The sequence below is a fragment of the Morone saxatilis genome, unplaced genomic scaffold, assembly GCF_004916995.1.
Source record: "Morone saxatilis isolate NCDOM2014 unplaced genomic scaffold, NCSU_SB_2.0 Contig9, whole genome shotgun sequence".
NCBI classification, from domain to species: domain Eukaryota; kingdom Metazoa; phylum Chordata; class Actinopteri; family Moronidae; genus Morone; species Morone saxatilis.
The window spans coordinates 10,258,037-10,267,867 of record NW_023340268.1 but is presented as its reverse complement, the minus strand read 5'-3'; the positions used below and the strand labels follow the sequence as shown (position 1 = coordinate 10,267,867).

At 38.3% G+C, this 9,831-nt stretch overlaps 1 protein-coding gene across 1 annotated transcript in view; it reads left to right on the top strand.

Moving 5' to 3' along the window:
- LOC118343180 (ras/Rap GTPase-activating protein SynGAP-like) overlaps positions 1-9,831 on the top strand; it is a 31,932-nt gene that overhangs the window by 3,887 nt on the left and 18,214 nt on the right. Inside the window, exons 2-3 of the mRNA XM_035681934.1 lie at positions 4,759-4,862; positions 5,062-5,183. Of these exons, the coding sequence (XP_035537827.1) occupies positions 4,759-4,862; positions 5,062-5,183 (226 nt within the window). The remainder of the gene's footprint in view (positions 1-4,758; positions 4,863-5,061; positions 5,184-9,831) is intronic.

The following is a 9,831-nucleotide window of genomic DNA, read 5'->3' as shown; positions in this document are numbered from 1 at the left end:
TTACCCGACTATTTCATGTCAGAAATGCTGCTGTGAAAAATCTATTGCAATCATTTCTGCGATCCCCCAACTTTTCATCCATTATCAGATCAGAATTTATATTTGTCTGGGTACAATTTAGGTATATATACTTTTTGGCATGATGAAATACTAGCAAAGCTTATTATTTATTATATTTCCATCCGCCTTAACTGTAAATTTTTTTCCAAGTGCTAATTAGCATATATACATATATAATAGCATTATATACTGAAGGCTTTCATTACTATAGGGTTTTCTTGGCTCCACAAAATGATGAAATGCATGAAACAGTTGCAGAATAGAAACAGTTTTTATTGTGCAAAGTGCAACGTGCAAAACAGAACTTAATAAGATATGCCAACAACTTGAACTTTACTTCCTTTTCTAGTGGTGACCATAGTGAACATTAAACCTGCTAAACATCAGGATGTTCATTTACGCTGTGTCCCAAATCCATACTGCATAATATAATATAATCCATTGGACATAATAATTCTTTGCAGTGTATATACTAAAACAAACATTCTTTATGCCTTTAAACTTACTAAATACAATACATCAGATTTCTATCAAACTGTGACTTTCTCACTGCAAGTTTGACTTCATAAGTGGAAAGCAAAGTGTTTTTCTTAATATTTACTTTTGTTTTGCAAGAAATTTCTAAAGCTACTTCACCTCCACCCTCATTTTTTTTCAAATTTCCCCCAGTTGCTGGCAGTTCCTCCACTTCCAATTTAAAAACCTGTTTAGAGGTAGCATAGATTTCGGACACGCAGGTTGTCATTGTCAACATGGTGGCGTTAGCATTTAGTTCAAACCCCTGTGATGCCTAATTACACCCTATCAGAGCTGCTAGCTGCCGTGGACTGTCCACTAATGACACTGTATGGAGCAGTGTTTTTTGAAGTCTTGTGTCTTGTTATGTAAGCTAACATGATGCCAGGGATAACTGGATAATTACTGTGTGGTGCTAAAAACTGAGTTGGCAGTCTGTTAGGACTGAATTGATGTAACTGATAGCAGAAACACTAAATAGTTAATAATAATAATAATAATAATAATAATATTGATAAAGTACATGTATATAATGTGGACTGTTTTCATCATAGCTGATACCAAATAAAATTAATGAGGTCAGTACTGGTGCTGATAACTGTCCAGCGAATCAGATCGCTAATTGTGGTTTCGCTAATGATTGTTTGATGATTGTGTGCCATGGGTTGAATGAAAAGTTTCATTAAGCGCATATTATAATAAATGAATATCTGCTGGAAGATTTCATGGTTATTAAGAAACAATTTTATAGTTTGTATTTGATTGGGCTGCTTCTGTCGTGATCACTTAGTTCAAGAGATGGCACATTGTATCCTTATATGCGTCTATTCTGTCTATATAAATCTATCCTGTGAAAAAGCTTGTGGTTTAATTTAATTTGTTATAAAAAAAACAAAGTTTCCAAATGTGTATTAATAGAGAGATATATGGTAAAGGTTGAGTATGTTTCTCCAACACCCACTCACAGTCTTCCTCTTTCTGTCTTTCTCTCCCTCTGTATCACAGTTAGCTAGAGGCTGTTGCCACCCACACACTCCATCCTGACAGCAATTTACATTCAGAATAGCCCATGTGAATACATCCATGTGTTTTAATATGTCACGTTTACTTAGAGCACCACATGATGCAGGTGACTGTTTTAGTGGCAGCGATGTTAAAAATTGGATATATGCTAAATATTCCTCTGCAGGGTCATTCAATCAATTCGCTGTGAATCTGCCTCTGAGAAGTGTCAGAATCCAGCCCCACACACACCAGACAAAAAAGAAATACTTCCCTCACTTGAGGAAGATTTTCCCCCACGGGCAGCCGATAGGTCTGGTCAGTTCACTCACACGTGCGGTAGCAGTGTTTTTTCAGCTTGTGACTTCGTGTTTTTTATCATCTTTATTGTGCAGTTGTGTGCCAATATCTTCTACAGTTCAAGTAGAAGCCCTTGGAGTTGTTTCCATGGATACCAAACAATTAGCTGGGATTCAGAATAGAACCTGGAGAGTAGCCTATTTACAGGCTTTGGGAGCGAGGAAATCATAGGATGACAGAGTGTCTTGATTCTCTTTTGCAAAAGGGAGGGAGAAAAAGCTCCTTTAGGGAATGGGTAATTTCCAAAAAAAACAAAAACATTTTTGCTCCCACAGATCAATTGCAGACAAAAATAGAGGAGCAGAATGAAACGCAATCATGTGTTTAGCTTTCAGAGATCACCCTATAGATTAATCTGATATTTTATGCCACACCTCCAAAAGATCAAATGTATGATGTGTGATTTTGATCACAGAACCTGCTTTAAAAATCCTAAGAATGTGTAAATATAAAGTAGAATTTGACTTTATTTTACATCCAAGGCTGAAAAAAAAAATTGCCTTTGGCTTCAAATGAGGGCCACATTTTACCTTTAGACAGGCTTCATTCCCTAACCCTGAAATGTATTTAGCTGAAAATTGGTAGCCTGGTAATCAGACTGAATAGACACCTTGTTTAACTTTAACTTCTTATTCATTATATTCAGCCTGACATCATGTGGGATTATTTTTTTTAATGTTTTGCCGTAATCTATTAGTAGTGAGTGACATAAAAGCTATGGTAGCAGTTGCCAAGAGCAATTAACATTTTTAAAATTGATCTGAGAAATGTGTATTTTTAGAGTAGTCGTTATTTCTGTAATTTGAAGACGACTACTACAGGGCATCAATCTCATCCATGCTCTCAACTAAGCTAACTAGCGATGTAGGAAGAGGGTCCTCGCTCTTTATCCCACCTATTAAACTCTGGTTAGTCGATTGTTTTTCTAACAGGGGGAGACAGCCATCAGTGGGAACAATACCAGACCTATTTGAATTGCTGAACAAATTGGACATGTGGGTGGTGATTTATAGGTCTGGAACCAGGCTGGGAAATATGACAAATTGTTTAAGAGGGAGGAAATTTACACCATGTTCCAAAATGTCCTATATACGTTTGACGCTTGTTGATTTGGTGACTGGAGAGACATGGGAGGTATTTGACTTCATTCTGCTGTTTATAAAACTCTATCTAGTATTTCTGTTTTTAGAGTGACTTTAGAATTATGTTTGGAGAATTCTGCATTTGTGCGTTTGCCTCGTCTTTCTTAGCAAACACAGGTATGTAGAGAAAGCATCCTATCAGATTCCCTACAGATGCATGTCTATACTTTTATAGATCCACCACCACGCTCCAGAGTTTGCACAAGTCAGACTAAGGGCCAAGATGACTCATTAGAGCATTTGACTTCTTTTTACTATTTAGGGGTCCAATATATTCTCACATCAGGTTTTACGTCTTTTAAACTGGTGTTTGGTCTTTCATACTGTTAAAATGTTTTTCTTTGGGATGCCCGTATAGCTCCCCCTGGCAGATCTGGCGCACCATGTACCAAGGCTGAGTCCCTGTTGCAGCAGCCCAGGGTTCAAATCCGACCTGTGGCCCTTTGTGGCGTATCGTCCCCTCTCTCTCTCTCCCCTTCCTGTCGCTCTTCAGCTGTCACTGTGCATTAAAAGGAAACAAAAGCTCCCAAAAAATGTCTTTGTGTTTTTTGTTTTTTTTTGGAGGCTGTAGCTGTCTGTCCTTGTTGGTGAGCTTGACTTATACCTACTATTTGGCATTGTTGTTGTGCTGATATCTTGTTTGTGATGATTGTTTGTTATGTGTGCTTTGAATGCCATTACCTTTTCTATATGTAACCAAAGCAACTGTAAGCTACAAATAAAATAATGTAATAAAATGTTCCTTTTAAGTGATGACCTCATAAAGGGTGCAACATGTTGTACATTTTTGGTGATAATATAACAATCAAGAATTATTACTTAAGTTACATACAAGAAATGAATAACAGTTAAAGTTACTATATTATGATTATAAATTCTATATTATAAATAGATTATAAGCTGTTATACCCTTTATGAAGTAATCATGCAATATTGGACTAATGTATTTCATTCCTTTTGTGACCTGTTTCAAAGGAACTTTTGTCACTTTGTTATTTCATCATCAAATCTCTAATATTGTTCATGGCCTTCATGTTGTTTTAAAATCAAGAGTGTAAGAGCACTTTGTACACTGTTAATTGTCGATCAGACTAAATATGACTCTGCTGTTTGTGCTACTGTTACTTAACAGTTTATCCATATACCAACACTCAGTTCTGCCTTAACACATTTTGTGCAATTAAATTTTTTTTTTCAACCCGCCTTCTACATATTTTATTAGTTTGTTTTCTGATTCGATGCCATTTTCCTATTATTGGCTGCCAAAGTAGGTGTGACCCATTTGGCATTAAATTGTCATAATCATTATCAATAATCAATGCATTGTGTAATTGCTACCTCATTTAGATGAGCACAAACACAGATAAACTCTCAGCCATCTTGCAAAATATGGTGGAGATTAACTCAACAGCCCTACAGCAACATGATACATTTAAATGACCATAACTCAGCAGCCAATTAGTCTGATTTACTGATGCACAGAACATCGTCAAAATCGTAATATTTACTACGTATTTATGCAGTCCAAAAGCAGCGTGATCTTTTTTTAATGCACTATATGTAAAAAGCTAAAAAAAAGGTCAAAAAACATATGAAATTAATTATAATACATTTAGGTAATGCTTCATTCTGCATTTTTTACATATAATGATTGAATGTCTGCACTCCTTTCTCATAGACCAATCTCGCAGGGCAAGTTTTGCCTCTGTAAGACAGTCAAGCATGGAAACCCCTCCCAATGCCACCCCACAGCCCTTCAGACAGCCGGTGAGTAAATTTAAGGTCTGTCACACTCTCCTGATGCAAGTGAATGCCATATGTATGCTTTCTGCTCACATAGAAAACACGTACACATTGGCTTTTTTGATATAATAAATTCCCACTTGGGAAGTAAAGCTAATATATTCCAGCAGTTGGCGATGTGTTTCACTCCGCTCTTCTGAACTGTATTTCTTTCTGTTTTCTCTTGTTGAATCTTCAGAGTTTTCTCAATCGGCGGCTGAAGGGCTCCATCAAGAGGGCCAAAAGTCAGCCCAAACTGGACCGGACCAGCAGCTTCCGACAAATGATTTTGCCCCGGTTTCGTAGTGCTGACCAAGAGAGGTAAGTAACCTTGTAAAGCGTGTAAAGCCTTCATAACATTCAAGGAAATGGCAACTGTTTTCTAATTCAGAGTCACATGGGCGTTGGAGCCTGTACCAGCAGGTGTTGTGCAAAAGCCAAGAAAACACAGTGGACAGGTTGCCAGTTTATCACCGGTCTAACAAATATATCCCTACTTAAGAATAATTTACTGTTCACAATTCACCTGATATACATGCTAATGAAGGCTAGAAATGCCATGGTTGCAATTAATCATGTGTTTCTCTGTGATCAGGGTCCAAAACTAACTTTTTGGTTTATCTGCCAATGGCAGTTAAATTGAGAAAATGTACCTTCCAAAAATATTCATACTGGCCATATAACTGCATCATGCATTTAAATAAAAAATGATCTCGTGTTTTGAGCCTTTCTGACCCTTTTGAGGATCTCGAAAAGATCCAGACCTCTGGAATTTACACTCTAGCTTCATGTGTGTCTCTAATAACAATTAACGCATGTTTGTTTCTTACGGAAAAAGCAAAGGCAGACATTGTGTAGAAAACACCAAAATCAGTAGGCTGCTTTAATTTGATTCACTGATCGGTACAGTAGACAGTGAGGGTCACATTAGTTTCAGCCAGTATACACACAAAAACACAGCAATGTAAACCTGGCCATACACCGTGATTACAAATTCTTTACTGGCCACCGGTGACTCCAGTGTATTTCTCCACCAAACCCAAAACCTACCCACATTTGGCACTTGGCGGGTATTACTTTTGGACCCTGCTTGTGATCATAATATGTTTTAATTAGTTAAATAATTATTTGTCATCTCAGAGCTACCCACAGTCATCTATAATCAGTAGAAATAAGGCATGCCTGTTACATGTATGTTGCAGTTTGTGCTGTGGCAAGATCATGCAGTCATGTGATCAAGACAAAATAAAACAATGACCCTTGTTACTGCGAGGTGATAAGTGTTGACAAAGAGATGACAAACTGTACATAGCACATAAATAAGCCTGTTTATGCACTTAGATCGGGAGCAGCTTTAAGCTTTGGACACTACTCAAACATCAACAATAAAATCAGTTCTTGCTTGGGTGACATGCTGCTTTTGTGCACTGGGTGTTACCTAAGTGGGTTTGCTGTGACTACCTTACGCTCGAATTGCTTCTGCATGGAAACCTCTCACTTTTGCTGCTGAAGGCTACATTTCTTTTTGAGCTACAGCCAGAACATTGCTAACCTCAATAGCTAACTTCAAGGTTGCTTCTTATTCTGGGACAAGCTGATTGTGTACTGTAATTATATTCAACTCAGTTCACTTTATTTGTCCCAGAGTGGCAATTTCAGTGGCACGTAGAATAGCACAATGAACAAGTAACACGATACAAGAGAAATAATTTTATATATATATATATAATAAAAAACCCAAACATATATACACTGTAGCGTTGCTGATTTAGGGTTATGCATTGTATAACCCTAAATGGCACACAATGATGTAATACTTGTAATAGTACAATAATAGTATAGTGCAGTGTACATGTATTGATGGGTAGTCCTATAATATACGATGACAATAGTATAGCGCGTGTAATTACAGTGCAGTGCAAAGCAGAATCTTACTAATAATGTTTATGATAATTGTTGGTTTTCTATTTTAGGTGTGAAGTTATCCCGTTTGTATCTTCCAGTCCAGTACTTTGGTTCATACTGAAATAACTATTTAATTTTTTAAATTCTTTTATAAATAAAACTCTTTATAGGCTTTTTAGGAAAGCCTTCCTTCGTCTGGTATGACCAGTAGCGTACGGTGGCTAATGTTAGTAAATGATAGGAATAACATGTCAAACAGTTCAACACAAGATAGTGTACCTGTGAATTCCTATCAGCCTTAGCTGATCTTCACACTAACATTAGCATTTTGTGTTATCCTGAGGGAAGATATGTTTTTATTCTTTCCTCAAAAAGCTAAAATCTCCGCTGTGTTTTAAGAGCCACTTGTGTTTTTATGTGGCTCAAGAAGAATGTGGATGAATCTCAAACTGCCGCTGGAGCTCTGAGGAGCCCACCTGACACCCCTCACCTGAACTGTGGCTTCTTAACCAAAAGCAAAGCCCTGCTGAATGAAGGACATTGCCTTGGTGATACATTCAGAGATGGTTTGAGCTTGTGCTTTTTCCAGGCGCTTTCAGGCTGTGACTAACGATATTCAGCGGATTGATATTAATAGCAACACTACAAAAACTATTTATCCCATTATTGCAATGCTGCCATCAGAGCTGTGACATACTACAAGCAAATTGATTTGCCACGTTAAGACTTACAAGAGCTCATTGGATGTGGCGGACATATTACGACTACAAAGAAACAAATGTTGGTTAGTTGAGTTGAATAGAGTTGAAGGAGGGTAATGTACGTGCACAAGTGCAAGTCTGTTTGGAAACAGCATTGCTGAAAGAGTAATACCTGTATGCCTCCAAACTACACATTTATTTAAATAAATACTTGGGATAAATTTTGGAGTTTTCATTGTATACTACTTGAATTGTAGGGCTTCCAACGACCAACGATTTTACTAGTCGACTTGTAGTCATTAGTTAAAGCCATCTGTTGACTAGTCACCGCACATTTCTGATATTTAAATACATATCTACATTTTATCAGCTGGCTGTTAAATGCTGCAATGACTCAAACTTCAACAGAATAAATAGCTTCCAACTCCACAGAAAAAAATACTCTGACTTATCAACATGATGGATGATGTAAAACAATATAGTTACAAATTCATTTGCTATAAACCTACCCCTCTCCAGGTTTAATACTCTTCTGTCCCTGGTTGATGATGAAGACACGGTAGTCCTCATCCTCCCCGGAGTCCTGGTCAGAGCCATTATAAATCTCCTGGCCTCCTTCGGTCTCAGAGGCTGTGAACCCAGTTCTCATTCTCCTCTGTGACTAGTGCAAATAAACCTCTCCGCATCCTTCGAGCTCCCAGTCTGGGTGGTCAGCTAAGCTACGTACGCTACATAGCCGAGTGGAAATCAGCTAGTGCTGTGTTACAGGAGCAACGGTCCGTGTTGCAACAAAAAAGTGGGTCGTAAAAAGTAAAAAGTGGTATCTAAAACCATCATGAAAAAATCTTAAAATTTAAATGGTCTTTTGGACATCCTAGTAAAATTTCTATAATAACCTTATGCCTACACTTTATCATGTCAGTGTGATTCCTGTTATTGGATCATATTAGGATAGCTTACAGCTCTAGAGGCTCTCATGACAGCTTTCTTCTCGTTGTGTATTCTGACTTGAGGTCAGATCCCAGAAGATTCTGCCTCGCATTGTGATCAAAATTTTATGCAGTCCTCACACAATCCAGTCACGATGCACATATGGGAAGTGTAAAGACGTAGAGGGGGAGAGGCAGAAAGTAAAAATGTAATGCTGACAGTACACTTTCCAACCGCCACAGGAGATACATAATAGACATTTTGAGGGCAGGTGTGGCTGTCCGATGCTCTGAGACGTAAAATGCGTCATTTAGCGAGGGATGTAAAAATCCTTTGTTCTAAAATGCGGGGTGAGCGTCATTGCAGAAGCCCAGTTCAAATGTTCAAATGAATTATATATTAACCCAAGGGGTTGTGTGGAGGCAGCTCTGAAGGAGGTGGTGGGGGTAGCTTAATGGTGTTGGGGTTAAAGGGACTTCTCTGCCTCAGCCATTGTGCTCTCCCCTCTAACCACAGCCGTTCTCCAGCTCCCACCGCTGCCTCAGACAGCTGCCTTCACAGCCTGCTTTGAGTTCTGCCCACACACACTTAATTCACTCAGTAGTGTTAAGTTGACTTTGCTATAAACCCTCAGTGTCCAACTTCACACTCTAGCTTTCCAACGCAGCTGCTCTACCTCTGCTGCCAAGCCACTTTTACCGAAGCGTTTTTCATGCGATGGCGCTGTCGGCTCCTCAAACTGGACGATTCACTGGACCCTCTGCTTGACATTAAATCTGGCTTTAAATTAGTGCTCCTCATTTGCGGCATAATTATCAGGTGTTTCTTCAAAAGCTTCTGCTTTTTCTTTTCCTTCATTTCTCATCTCTCTCATGTTCAAAGCCAGTGTTAATAATGCAGCATGCTAGCTGCGGCTTTTCAGTGCAGATGAACTCCACATTCCCAGTTTATTCTTCTTCAAAAGTAGGTTCAGAGAATCCTAAAGGAATAATTGAACATTTTGGGAAATACACTTTTTCACTTTCTAACTGGGAGTTAGATGATGAAGATTGATTCCACTGTTAGATTTATATGTTTTTTTAAGCTAAAACCAGCTACTGGTTAGCTAACTTGGACTGGAAACTGGGGAAGCAGCTATGGCTCCGTCCAAAGTGGGACACAAATCTTCCTTCTATCGCTTACATAGCTCACATAACCCTTCAGTACAATTACATATAACATGTTAATTGGTGCTTTAGAGGTGGTAATAGGGAGATTTCTTTTTCTACATTCCCACAAAGTCAGGCTAGCTGTTTCCCCCGACTTCCAGTCTCAATGCTAAGATAACTGTCTCCTGACTGTAGCTCCATATTGAAATATGGAAGTGGTATCAGTCTTCTCAGCCAAACAAAGATATTATTTTAACAATGATGCAGAAGGCTAGCTCCAGCTTT